General features: G+C 47.8%; 6 protein-coding genes across 6 annotated transcripts; 2 read left to right on the top strand and 4 right to left on the bottom strand.

The window, feature by feature from the left end:
* Window positions 1-438: 438 nt before the first annotated feature.
* On the top strand, window positions 439-2816 carry BT62DRAFT_1007339 (cytochrome P450; the record flags this gene model as incomplete). Its single annotated transcript, XM_043177335.1, has 14 exons — window positions 439-523; window positions 574-845; window positions 894-1020; window positions 1082-1237; window positions 1290-1409; window positions 1471-1626; window positions 1685-1854; window positions 1908-1958; window positions 2009-2139; window positions 2192-2303; window positions 2353-2402; window positions 2456-2587; window positions 2639-2715; window positions 2776-2816. The coding sequence occupies 14 exons, from the start codon at window positions 439-441 to the stop codon at window positions 2814-2816; spliced, it is 1680 nt and encodes a 559-aa protein (XP_043038465.1).
* A 343-nt stretch (window positions 2817-3159) lies between these two features.
* On the bottom strand, window positions 3160-3809 carry BT62DRAFT_933381 (uncharacterized protein). The gene is made up of 2 exons (XM_043186546.1): window positions 3771-3809; window positions 3160-3701 (listed from the first exon to the last, which is right to left on the bottom strand). Exon 2 carries the CDS (start codon window positions 3393-3395, stop codon window positions 3210-3212), a length of 186 nt encoding a protein of 61 aa, XP_043038466.1. The 5' UTR covers window positions 3396-3701; window positions 3771-3809; the 3' UTR covers window positions 3160-3209.
* Window positions 3810-4208: 399 nt separating this feature from the next.
* BT62DRAFT_970143 (D-xylulose 5-phosphate/D-fructose 6-phosphate phosphoketolase) lies at window positions 4209-7461 on the bottom strand. The gene is made up of 12 exons (XM_043188970.1): window positions 7232-7461; window positions 7011-7184; window positions 6820-6955; window positions 6475-6765; window positions 5898-6419; window positions 5722-5846; window positions 5527-5672; window positions 5187-5468; window positions 5063-5127; window positions 4696-5011; window positions 4480-4642; window positions 4209-4430 (listed from the first exon to the last, which is right to left on the bottom strand). The coding sequence occupies exons 1-12, from the start codon at window positions 7395-7397 to the stop codon at window positions 4396-4398; spliced, it is 2421 nt and encodes an 806-aa protein (XP_043038467.1). The 5' UTR covers window positions 7398-7461; the 3' UTR covers window positions 4209-4395.
* A 281-nt stretch (window positions 7462-7742) lies between these two features.
* On the top strand, window positions 7743-9378 carry BT62DRAFT_951252 (acetate kinase). The gene is made up of 6 exons (XM_043188173.1): window positions 7743-8178; window positions 8231-8415; window positions 8462-8502; window positions 8552-8782; window positions 8844-9227; window positions 9284-9378. The coding sequence occupies exons 1-6, from the start codon at window positions 7790-7792 to the stop codon at window positions 9335-9337; spliced, it is 1284 nt and encodes a 427-aa protein (XP_043038468.1). The 5' UTR covers window positions 7743-7789; the 3' UTR covers window positions 9338-9378.
* A 38-nt stretch (window positions 9379-9416) lies between these two features.
* BT62DRAFT_994982 (uncharacterized protein) lies at window positions 9417-10823 on the bottom strand (the record flags this gene model as incomplete). The annotated part of the gene is made up of 7 exons (XM_043190500.1): window positions 9417-9764; window positions 9813-9834; window positions 9891-9954; window positions 10002-10143; window positions 10229-10412; window positions 10468-10760; window positions 10811-10823. The coding sequence occupies 7 exons, from the start codon at window positions 10821-10823 to the stop codon at window positions 9664-9666; spliced, it is 819 nt and encodes a 272-aa protein (XP_043038469.1). The 3' UTR covers window positions 9417-9663.
* A 662-nt stretch (window positions 10824-11485) lies between these two features.
* Window positions 11486-12591, bottom strand: BT62DRAFT_898745 (uncharacterized protein; the record flags this gene model as incomplete). The annotated part of the gene is made up of 5 exons (XM_043183344.1): window positions 11486-11657; window positions 11714-11743; window positions 11840-12078; window positions 12135-12396; window positions 12449-12591. The coding sequence occupies 5 exons, from the start codon at window positions 12589-12591 to the stop codon at window positions 11486-11488; spliced, it is 846 nt and encodes a 281-aa protein (XP_043038470.1).
* Window positions 12592-12750: the final 159 nt, after the last annotated feature.

Below are 12750 nucleotides of genomic sequence, written 5' to 3' on the forward strand. Positions count from 1 at the left end.
CTTGCAGAAACTCAGCGTTTGACATCAGTATTGGCTTCAGCATACTGACGTCGGCCTTTGCCATGAACGCTGCGCAAGTTCAGTGACATTGAAATGCAGTATTGATGCGCTATATCATCACACTGATGTCGCGCCAAAGTCGATATTAGATGTCCGAGGATCGCTTGAATCAGAGCCAAGGCATGGATCCATAATTATCCACCTCCATATGACCCTATGTCAACATGGGGAAAATGCAAAAAATGACAGTTCCGTTCCCCCTGTTCGACAAGGACATTATACTTAGCCAAAAATGATCAACTAGGCACTCCAACAGATGGATGCGCCTGCCCGTCGGTGTTTTGTTTGGGTAATCCGAAAAGTGGCAGTAACGTAGGTGGTATACATAGATGATCTTCTAGATGACAAGGATCCGAGTTCTCTCGCTTTCACACCGCCATGTCTTCACCTATCCCGGAAACTGTGGCTGACGCCTTGCGCCTCTCGAATTTGTCCTTTCGGCATCTGTTCTATGTTTGTGGAGGTGTGCTTTGGGTCCTTTCCTTGTATCCCGCCCTAATAACCTTTATCTAGTGTATTTTGTCTGCAGGGTGGTTTACTGGTTGATTGTATACCCACGTTTTTTTTCACCCCTGCGTCACCTTCCTGGGCCGCCTGTGGGTGAGCCCATCCTGGGTCAAGCCAGGAAGATATTCAGCACCCAGGTGGGAATGGCAGCGCGAGAATGGATCAACGAATATGGCTCGATTGTACGGGCGGTTGGGCCGGTAGGTCTTGAACGATTAATCTTCATAACTCCGGAGGGTCTCCACCAAATAATGTCGAGGCCGCTGGATTGTCCTAGGGTGGGATCTTCTTCACTTTTCCTTTTATATTCTTATTGTCCACGTCAGCCCCTCTACCTCAGGAATTTTTTCGAGCTTATCACTGGTCGTGGATTATTAACCGTTATGGGTGAGGAGCACAAACAAATGCGCCGGGTCATGAACCCTGCGTTTTCTCTACAAAACCTTATGGCTCGTGCGTGCTAACCCTACCCCCAGTCCTCGTTATCCACTTGCTTAAAATAAATATCCCGTAGAGACGGATATGTACTACGAACCCATCACAAAGTGCGAGTCTTCTCTTCTTCAATCATGCCGACATAACGCAACGCCATCTAGCCTTGTTAACATCATTTCTGCGAAACTCGACCTTAACGGCGAGAAAGGTGCCATCCTTCCTATGTACGAATGGCGTAAGTCTCCGATTTCCCTTGTTCAGATTCAACACACTAATGCGAATTCCAGTCAGCAAAGTTACTCTCGATATTATTTGTGAGACAGCTTTCGGATACCATGCGGACTCTTTAAACAATCCCCATGACGAGCTGGCCGAAGCATACGAAATTCTACTTAACCTTCAAACGGGTTCGCGTACACGCTGCTTTTACGAAGGACTTCGCATGGCTGATGGTGAAGTTCTTCTTAGGCCAGAACATGTTCCGCTTCGTGTTCGCCATGTCGCTTCCTGGCGGCCCACGTTTTCTTTCATCAGAGTTCGCGTACAAATACCGCGCATTCTTCAAATATACCCGATTCTTCGGCAAGTTTTCCCCTTCGTCAAGTTTTGGGAGGGTTCAAACATGTTTTTTTTTCAGCTCCCTTCACTGAGCTACTGGATAGCATGCATCGAATTCGTAAAGTCTCACGACAAATCTTGTCCGAGAAGATTAAAGACTTGGAAGAATCCGGTGTATCTGCCGATGACATGCATGGGAAGAAAGACATCATGAGCCTCCTAATGCGCGCCAGGGCGAATGAGACGGACCAACGCGGGTATGCCATGAGCAACAATATCATGGTCGACCAAGTAGTAAGTTAACTTTGGTGGCGAAAGAGCATGCTTGACCTGATCAACTTACAAAGCTTATTTTCCTTGGTGCCGGACATGAAACCACAGCAAGTGGCTTGACCTGGGTAAGTAGGATTTTATTTTTCTTATCCATCAATATTCTCACTTGAAACAGACGCTCTGGCTCTTGGCAAATAATAAGGGGTATCAGTCAAGACTGCGCGACGAAGTTACCCCTGTATTCCAGGAAAATCCAAGGCCTGATTATCGAACCTTGAACGGACTGGAATGGCTTGATTGCGTGATGTAAGAATAAATCTTTCTTTGGTCGGTCTTTCACTCATTTGTTCTGGTTCAGAATGGAAAGTCTGCGCGTCATGCCTCCTATACCGACGACTGTAAGAAAGACCGCTACGACGGATTATATTGACGGCGTTTTGGTACCGGAGGGAACGCTTCTACAAATCTGTGTAAGAAATGACGTGATCTGTTTGTACTCTGATACTCAAGTGGGAACAGATCCGTCAGATTAACACGTGGAAACATGTTTGGGGAGAGGACGCTGAGGAGTGAGCATTCGCATTCTATTACTTCATCTTCGTTGGCACTGAGTAAGTTTTAGATTCCGACCTGAACGATGGTTTAATCTCCCTAAAGCATATAATCCCTCGTACTCTCATCTTTCCTTCATTTCTGGACCTCATTCCTGTATTGGAAAGACTATGGCTATTATCGAAATGAAGGCCGTGTTGGCGTAAGTGGAATGACCTTGGTGCTATTTCATCTGATGACGAGACTTTGACAGTTCATTGATCCTGAATTTTGATTTCGATCCGGCTTACCCTGGTCAAGAGGCCAAGCCCGCGTCGGCCATCACAATGAGTAAGTCTTTTATCATTCCGCAAGATAAGAGTGGTTCTTGACGGAGAAAATTTTCGGTAGAACCTACAGATGGCATGCCCTTGACTGTTCGTCGTGCCTAATCTAATAACGGTCTCGATACAGACTCGATTCTTTCCGTCTTTTACCGGACTCGATCTGCTTTAAGCACAGACAGGTCACCGGGGTTATACTGGACAAGTATTCAGCTATACATACTCTCTTTTACCATTGTGAACTCCTTTCATCAGTACTAACAGAAGGTGTTTCCTAACGATCATTTTTTAAATAATAATTCATCAAACTATCCTCATCAGCAGGGAAAAATTGGTTCCTCATGATATGCGACGCATCACTCGCCAAAAATACCATGACTGGTGTAAGGACTTTTGCCGTATCTCCTATCGAGCAATGGGAACTGTTCCTTTAACCACTTCTCGGGGACGGCCTCATCGTTCCAATGTACTACTTGTAATTGAGGTGAGCGCAGTCAGCAATCAGAAAAGACCAGCTAGGCTCCACTCCGGCGCCACGCTGCGCGTCCGAGTATGAACAGCGCCCGCATCTGACCTTAAGTTAATGATGGCGCCACCGCCTTGTTCGCGAACGATCGCATACGCAACACCGTATGGCGCCAAAGACGTTGACTTTGTATATGTGCTCGAGGATGTTTGAGGGTACATCGGGCACAGGCTTCTGTATGCCAACACCGTTTGTGAGTCCGCTCATCTTGGTGGCAGCCTCTTGAAGACTGCATCGACTTGGCCACGCCAGTCATTGATATCCAGATGGGCATATGCGACTGTGCCTGGTCTGGTGGATGACACGTCGTGGGCGACACTTTGTCCGAGTTGATCGTTCACATCGAGGGAGGTTACGGTCGATCCTTCCGCAGCATATGCGCGAGCTATGACTTCGTCAATGCCCTGGGCACCACAAGTAAACGATAACCTTTTGGAAGAGTTGCATGTACACGAGGATTCTACGAAGTCAGTGGCATATCTGCATCTTATGGAATACGATAGTCTCGTAAACCTGACTCAGCGATCCGTATAAAGATAAGTCGGTCAAAGGATGTACACCTAGAATAGTGAAGGAGCCTGACCCATTCATCGTACGATAAGTTGTTTCTGTGAAAACGAAATCCGCAAATGCAAGCCACTGAAATTCATGAGCCAATATCAACAGGTAGGCGACAATATTGGCTCGCCTCTCGCTGCTCAGCTACAAGTGCCGGTACCGCCAAGGCCAAAAACCTAGAGCGTAGCAGCGAAGGAGTCGAACTAAACTAGTCCGATCAGAAATGATAAGGCTACAGAATTATTGCTCTTTTCATACAGCGTAGAAGCATGGATGCAGCAAAGAGATACTCGTCGGCTTGGCAATTTCATGTCATAGACGGAAATGAGAAGAGAGCCCGCGGGGCGAGTTGCCTCAATGGAACCGAAGCGAAAAGTGCCAAATACGCTAAATCATCTTTTCTACATTCAAAGTTCACCTCATAGTTTTTTATATGAACAAGACCTCGATACAAACATAATCCTACAAATTGATAATATACACTTTGAATTTCGTGCCACACCCATGTAAAATGTCCGTGGCTTGGTGTAAATGCTGGCCACACTCAGAAACTGTCCGTGACAATGCGTATCATACTTATGTACTGATCTGGGACGAGGCGTTTTAGAAAGTCGGCACATCGAACGTCCCCGGACGATCTAAAGCAAACATCAGCCAGATTAAGGAGACAAAACCCTCAAGACTTACCTTGGCCATTTGCAAGGATATACTCCTTATCCTTTTGTGCAAGGTGCTTCAAGTAGCTCACAGTCTCGTGGGCTGACACCGCAACCTTGGAGTTGTGAAATGCGCCTTCTTGGATAGCACTGACAGCAACATCGTAGCGGGATGTGTGGTTACACAACATCATCTAAAAGAAATTTAGAAACTTCCCAGCCGACATTACAAGCAATTGAGACATACGTCGAACGGCGATGTAGTCGTTCCTTCCTCGTTGTAACCCTGAATTGTCACCCTATCAAGTCCGGGCCGGCCGAATAGCAAACCCTTCAACTCAATGGGATACCCATGATAATTGAAATGAACAGGCTTGTCCTCGGTAAACAGCGAGTGGAAAGCGTCGTCCGACAAGGCATGAGGGTGTGATCCTTGTGTGGATAGAATCATTAAGTCCGTAACGTTCACAACACGGACGCGAAGGTCTGGGGTGTACTGACGGAGAAGGGCGGCAGCGGCAATAACTTCAAATGTTACTTCGACGCCGATACCGACGAGGACGCTAGAGAAAGTTGTTAGACCAGAATTCGAGAATGCAGAATGAAAGACGTACACGTCGGGGCTGACGCCATCATCAACACTGGCGAACTTCCACACAGAAGCACCGGCAACACAGTGCTATAAGATACATGACATAAGCAAAGCGAACTCGGGAGTAGCGTGATGTCCAGACTTACACGAACAGCCTCTTCAGGGGATAGCCAAACAGGTGTGGGATGCTTGCTACCAACCATCAAGTTGATATAGTTCTTTGCCCTCAGACAATGAGAAACAGTCGACAAGAAACAGTTCGCGTCGGGTGGAAGATAGACTCGGGCGGAGGCGGCCTTGAGGTTAAGGACGGCCCCAATAAACGACGGGTTCTGATGGGAGAACCCGTTGTGTTCTTGACGCGTCCATGTCGACGTTTCGAGGTAGTTGATTGAGCCGACGGCTTGTCTCCATGGCGTCTCGGAGGCCTAGAGATGAATGTAAGCTGGCAATATTGAATTCCAATTTGACGTCGTTTTGACGCACCATCTTGATAAACTTGGCGTACTGCACCATCATCGTGTGGACGATCCCCAAGAACGCTTCGTAACTCGGGAAAAGACCCGTTCTTCCGGTTAGTGTGTAGCCTTGAAGCATACCTTGACAAGTGTGCTCCGAGAGGATCTCGATTACTGGATAAACCATAAACAAAGACGAATCATAACACGGAAGATGGCCAACCTCGACCTCCGTTTGCCCTGGAGGCGATATCCCACTGGAAGTTACGACCGCTATTATCAAGGACAGCATCCAATTTGTTAGAGACTAGCTCATCAGGAGAGAAAATCCTGAACGTCGAGGGGTTCCTGTAAAATAATGATGAACATGGGAAACGAGGGGACTGAAACATAGCTTACAGATTCACAACCTCCTTCAAGAACCTTCCGACAGCCTTCATACAGCTCTCCTCTGACCCTTTCTCGACACCAAGGTCACTCCAGTGGGGCAGATCGAGCGGGATGTAGGTTTTGTAGCTCTCCTTCTTCTGGCCCAACTTCTTCTCAGCATTTATGGGAACAACACTGAGAATCTCCTCAATCGGGGAACCCTCCTTGGTGAACAATTCCTCGGGCTCGTAGCTCTTCAACCAGCTCTGCAGGGCTGCGAGTTCCTCGTCGGAGGATTTGGCGTTAGGAAGGGGGACTTGGTGGGAATGAAAAGATCCTTCAATAAGTTCGCCGTGGAATTCTTTCGGTCCTGTAAGACCCTTAGGCGTACGGAGAATAATGACGGGCCAGCGAGGTTTCACGATGGCTTTTCCCGAACGAGCGGCGGTTTGAATCTTTTTAATTTCGGCTAAGGCCCAGTCCATAGATGCAGCAAGATCGTTGTCGATGTTTTCGACATCGGAAACGATTCGTGGCTGATAACCGTAACCGCTATTGATGTCAACGTGAGGCCAAGTACGTAAAGGGAACATAAGGAAAGGCGTACGTGAAAAGAGCAATTAGCTCCTTGTCGTCCATGGTCCCATAAATAGTGCGCTCGGATATCTTGAACCCATTGACGTGAACAATGGGAAGCACGGCCCCAGATTCAGCAGGGTCGATGTACTTGAACCCGTGCCAAGCCGTGGCAGTAGGACCAGTCTCAGCTTCACCGTCACCGACAACACAGGCAACGACAAGGTCAGGCTTGTCCATGACTGCACCGAAAGAGACACTGAGAGCGTATCCCAATTCACCACCCTCATGGATGGCACCTGGAGTCGCGGCATTGATGTGACTACATGTTAAAGGTGTGAAACGACGAAAGATGAAATTTCACGAGATGAAGAACCTAGGAAAGCCTCCGGGTGCACTGAAGCCGGCAATAAGCTTCTTAAGTCCATTATAATCACGAGTGATTTCAGGGAAAAAGTTATTCATAGAATCCTCAAGCCATAGACAGGACAAAATAGCAGGTGCGCCGTGTCCTATATGATAACACCAATTGAGTTCAGTCAGCAGACGAAGACTGGATTCCGGTACCTGGTCCAACGACATAGAGTGCCTCCAGACCAGTTTTGCGAATGATTCTGTTGAGATGCGCATACACCATGATCAGCCCGGGGCATGTTCCCCAGTGTCCAAGAAGGCGAGGCTTGATATTGTCGTGTGTGATAGGCTTCTCGATGAGAACGTTGTCGTTGAGGAATATCATAGCTGGGACGATAAGCATTGTTTCGAGGCGCGTATGTGAAGTTACTCACCAGCAGCAATGTAGTTGGCGGCACGCCTGAACTTCTGCAAGGCGTGAAGTTCATCGCTGGGAAGGTAGTCCTTGGTATTGAGCTTGATGCCAAAGCTCTCAAAGACATCAGGAAGTTGGGAAGGGTCAGGTGGCGGGTTAGCTTGGAAAAGTAATTGACCAGGCATTGTGTGTAAAGGAAAGATGTCGTACGAATCTGCATTGCGAAGGATCCTTATAAGTATACGCGATGTCTCGCGTTTCAATTTCAGTTTCGAGATCGTTCCACAGCAAGACCCCCGCCACCGGCCGTTCGGACCGTTGGTAGCTTGTTTGCAACTCTGCCCACCCTTGTTATTCGCCCGACGGTATTCACGATATTCAACCTTGCTTCCAGTTTATCCTTGAACTTTGTGCTGGTACTGATCCCACTCTGCAATTGTCCTGTTCCGTATAAAAAACTAGTTATTTTTTGGAATATTCTTCTACGACGTCATGGCCTAGATCAGTGACATCAGGTCTCGCAACGATCACTGCTAAGGAGTCTCGCCTAAGTTCGAGCGCGTCTCTCTTTACCATCATGATGTCCCCCAGAACAGGACTCGTCCTTGCCGTCAACGCAGGCTCGTCGTCGCTCAAGATATCTCTCTACGCCCTTAGAGGAGGTACAACACCCTGTCTCCTACTCACGTCGTCAATCTCAAGTATAACCGCTCCACCGGCCAAATTCTCTTTCAAGTCAGTCTCGACGGAACCCAAGAACATTGTGTCTGACATCCTGTCCATCACCGACCACGCGTCCGCCTTCGCCCATTTCCTGCACGTGCTCCAGGGTGAAGCAGACATCGACAAAGGTGCTATTGTGAATATCTGTCATCGCGTTGTTCACGGCGGGGATTACAGTGATCCTGTCATTATCGGTGATGAGACACTTCATCACATTGAGAGGCTTTCTGATCTCGCACCACTGTAAGATCCAGGTTTCTCTCTGCTTTCTCTGTGTTCAAGGTGTGTTTTTTAGACACAATGGTGCTGCTCTGACAGTCATCACTTCCTGCATCTCTGTCCTCCCCAATGCTAACTCTATAGCATTCTTTGATACCGCCTTCCATCGTTCAATACCGCCGCATATAGCTAGCTATGCCATCGATCAGGCCGTGGCCAACAAACGAGGTCTCAAGAAGTATGGTTTTCATGGACTTAGCTGTATGCTTTCCCTGTTTCTCGGTCTCTGGGTCTGAAATTCTACCAGACTCCTTTATACTTCGTTCGGTCGCCGAGTTTCTCGACAAGGTACATGCCATATGTTTCATCTGAATTCCGATTCTACTTCTTCTATCAGTCCCCGACGGAACTGAACCTCATTGTCCTTCATCTCGGGTCAGGCGCGTCAGTATGCGCGATAAAGAACGGTTTATCGTACGACACATCCATGGGGCTCACACCACTCAATGGCCTTCCGGGAGCTACGCGTTCGGGCGCCATTGATCCTAGTCTCATCTTCCATTATACTAACAAAGCCGGAAGAATCAGTCACGATCCGGAACTCGCGACGCAGATACACGTCACGCAAGTAAGTTTCTCCCTATTCGCACCTGCTCCGCTCTTTAAACACTCACCGTTTAATCGTTTAGGCAGAATATATCTTGAACTCCAAGTCAGGATGGAAGTCTCTTACCGGAACGACCGACTTTGGGCTTGTTACCCGACGTGCAAAAAAAGGCTCGGATATGGACCAGCTCGCGTTCAATCTTTTCAAGGACCGCATCCTCAATTACCTAGGGTCTTATCATCTGAAGCTCGGTGGTCGCGTCGATGCAGTAGTCTTTGCTGGTGGTATCGGAGAGCGCAGCGTGGAGCTCAGGGAAGCTGTTGCCGATAAATTGAAATGCTTAGGCTACTCTGGCGTTAGCGGCGACAATGGGAACGTGGATAGTAAATCTGATCACGTCGTGATCGATATCAGCGAGGGGACCCCGGAAACAAAGCGTACTCTGGTATGTCGGACAGATGAGCAGGTGGGTCGTTTTGTGGTCTACTTATGTACCTGAGCTATTTCTGATCAGATGCACAGTTTGAGATGGTGAGACAGTGCGTTCACAGTGATAAGTTTTGGTCCACCGAATGATGATGAGTAATGTATCATATTAATCGATTACATGTATCACCAATCAAAGATATTGAACACATACACCGGAGATGGAAATGTACAGTCGTGTGGGGGTACAGGCGAGACGGCTTTCTTTTGAACCATGCCGCCATTCCCAATTTCCCTGTTCTAATCGCCCTTGATCAAGATTTTCATTGTACCAGTTCCAATCCTAGTACATATTTTGCGTTTGGCTCTTCATCCTCGTCTCAGTCATATGGAATTAAATTCCGCCACCAAGAAGTGTGCATTGATCCTTGAATCGAGGTGATATGGCTTCCTTCCGACCCAGATGATGAAAGCTTCTATCTCTTCCTCTGCACTTGTACGAATGACATGACAGATACGACTTCATACTGTGTCTGTTCATTTCCTCGATGCAAGTGCTCAAAGTATTTCGCGGATCCTATGAACAGGAATGAGCAGCAAATGAAAAGCCGAAACTTGGGCTTACTCTTCGGTGCTTTGGTGATCATCTGCCAGTTAAGAACACTGTTCAGTTGCCACAAATGAGAAAGGCTCATTCACTGACACCATCTTTCTCGAGAGCCACAAGCGAGGGAAGAGAATCCTTAATTCCTACCTCTTTCAAGTGCCTAAGTACCATAGTATTCGCAAAATCCATGAATCTTTTCTTCAGAACCAACGAAGTTGCTTTTTTTTCATGAGCGCATCATCAATCGGTGACTCGTATGGCAGTGTGATCCTTGCGGCGGTTATGACAGCATCCGTCGCCGATATATATGCCTCCACAAAGCCTTCGGCCTCATGCCCATTGAATGATTCTAGAGTTAAAAGAGTTCGTCCCTCTCTATCTGCCATTGAAGCATCACACTCATCCGACAAGTAAAGAACGGAAGAACCACTGACTCAGGGGAATCGCCATAAGTTCGACGGGCAAAGCATCTCCATACGTATTTTCTGCCCAATACTTGTCGACAAAAACGGTGAGGTCCGTTATGACGGTGCTGGTCTGCGACCTTTTCATTCCGCGAGCATCACCAGACGGCGCGTCCCCCCTCCTTCGTGAGCCACTGCTTGTAGGCCTCCATACCTGACATAGCAGGAAAGTTTGCTGTGTGTCCAATTGCAAATATTCTTCCGAAAACCGTTATCGACAGTTTGCAACCCTTGAACGGCTTCGATGATACGCTTAGAATCTTTTTAGGATTATTGCCGAGGGTTCTCTGATATTGCACCTGTGCAAAGTCAAGGCTCAGAATCTCTAAGGAGTCACTTTTCTTCTTGAGTTCTTGCTCACTTTCCTTCCGGTTTTTGAGCTTTTGCTGCACGACCGCTTCTGCGGCGCCACCTTTACTCCAGCTCTCCACCAACAACTTGCGAAGACTACGGTTGGAGGCAGCTGTGGCGAAGAATGGTCGGTCATTGAATTCTGGCACCCCTGCTCGCATATTCGTCAATAGAATCAGAGACAAAAAGAGTTCGACTAACAACTTGCAGACATGAAAGGCAAAAATTACACGGACGTATAAATAAGTATAACGCATAGCGACGCGTCAAAACGAGTACCATATAAAGAGGCGGTGACCATAAAAGTTCATGAAAGGGCTGGGGAACAGAATAGTACAATGGAAACCGTATACATAGAGTCGTGACAGGAATCACCATGATCTCTCGGGAATAAGGTAGATACGGGCCCTCTTAGTCACCCATACATAGCGGTAGTGGCGGGCATTCCATAATTACAAGAATGATCACCTCTCTGCAGCGAGAATTGAGTGATAATACGCCACTGACCAGATACTTCACCACTCACCGTGAAAATAGAACATAGTACACCATTACAAATTGAAGAGACCGTAGTTGAGGGAATCATTGCTGGAGGCACAGAGGTATAAAGTGAATAGGTAGAGAAAACAGTCACACTACAAATGTTCAGTGACGACTGATGATGATACCACTAAGCTGGGCCTATCCAAATTAGGGTCAATGACAGGGTAATAAGTTGACGTGTTGTTCTCGTAGATCGGATTCGGTCCCATGGGAGGATGCGGAGGCTGAAAGAAATAAGGTACAGAGAACATAGATGTTTGTGGTGGTTGTTCCATTACAAGTTGCTCCACTGGCTGAATAGAATCGGACGACGAACGTCTTGACTCTGTAAAATCACGTTGGAGACGGTGTGAGAATAAGTAAGTGTTGAATGCGCATACCAGTATCCATGCCAGCGGGATCTTCGGCTCGGTGACTACATAGATGAGGGTATCCGGCGGAAGAGCAAGATTTACATGCCCGATCAATGCACTCATAATTCTTACGATCACAATGCGTGCAGGGTCTACAACAACAAAGTGAATGAGATTCACCGCATTTCTGACGGCTGGATCAGCCTACCGTTCACCGTTACAGCGTATCTTATCCCGCCTAACATCCTCATCAGCTCTCAAGTTTCTGGCAGGTAATCTCCAACCTACCTGCAATTAAGGCAGGCCTGTAATAGAATAAAGTAAACGAAAGCACTCGGAGAGACATGATACACAGACCTGCTTGACTCGATGTCCATGTCCACCCTGCCTCTTGGTATTGATACACTCTTCATTCGCATTTCGACATGGACCACACGGTCTTAGGTCGTCGCATCGCCTATTAGCCTTCCGGCAGCCCTCACAGCGTAGTTTTGTTGATTTTGGCCCTCGTTCCAACATTACGCATTCCTTTTTCCGGATTACGCAGCGTCCACAAGGTCGTTGCTCGTCGCACTTAGTAGCACTTTGAGACCCTTCTATAACCACAGATAAGATGATGAGCGACATACCTTTTTGTTGTCCTTACGACACGCTTCACACGCGAGCTTGACCCGCTCCCTACCATTCGGCCGAGCGCTCCTAGGCGGAAAGGAATTCTGTTGAATGCTCCGCCGTGCTTCTGCATTCGCATCGACACAAGGCAATGCCATCTCCCGGCAACGATGGCATGGCGCTCCATCTTCACATCGCACCCTCGCCCTCCGACAAGGTCCACAGCCCGTCACGCACTGGTTTGGCGCATATCCCTTCTTCGTGCATACACCACAAGGTCTACCGGCTCATATGAGAGGGTATCACGCAGGGCATCGAGGTAGGATCAAACCTGTTCCCATCGCACCCGACCTTGTCACGTCTAAAATAGAAACTCAGTGGAAGTGTGTCGACAGCAGATGGGGGTATTACCTGCAAGTTGAGCAAGCCTGTGCTGAAGATCAATCGCGATCTGACAGTAGGACAACAAAACATGCATGCCTGGTCCGTGCGTTTGCCGTTCTTCAATGCTTTTCCTAGCGAAAAGCTGAGGAGTGACATGTCTATCGGCTCCTGATGGGGAAGAAGATGGCTGGGAGGATTCATGGCGGTAAAGGTCGAAAAGGGATAGCCCGCTTAATTGGGAAGTGACGC

Source organism: Guyanagaster necrorhizus, assembly GCF_019112545.1.
Source record: "Guyanagaster necrorhizus MCA 3950 unplaced genomic scaffold BT62scaffold_16, whole genome shotgun sequence".
NCBI lineage: Eukaryota > Fungi > Basidiomycota > Agaricomycetes > Agaricales > Physalacriaceae > Guyanagaster > Guyanagaster necrorhizus.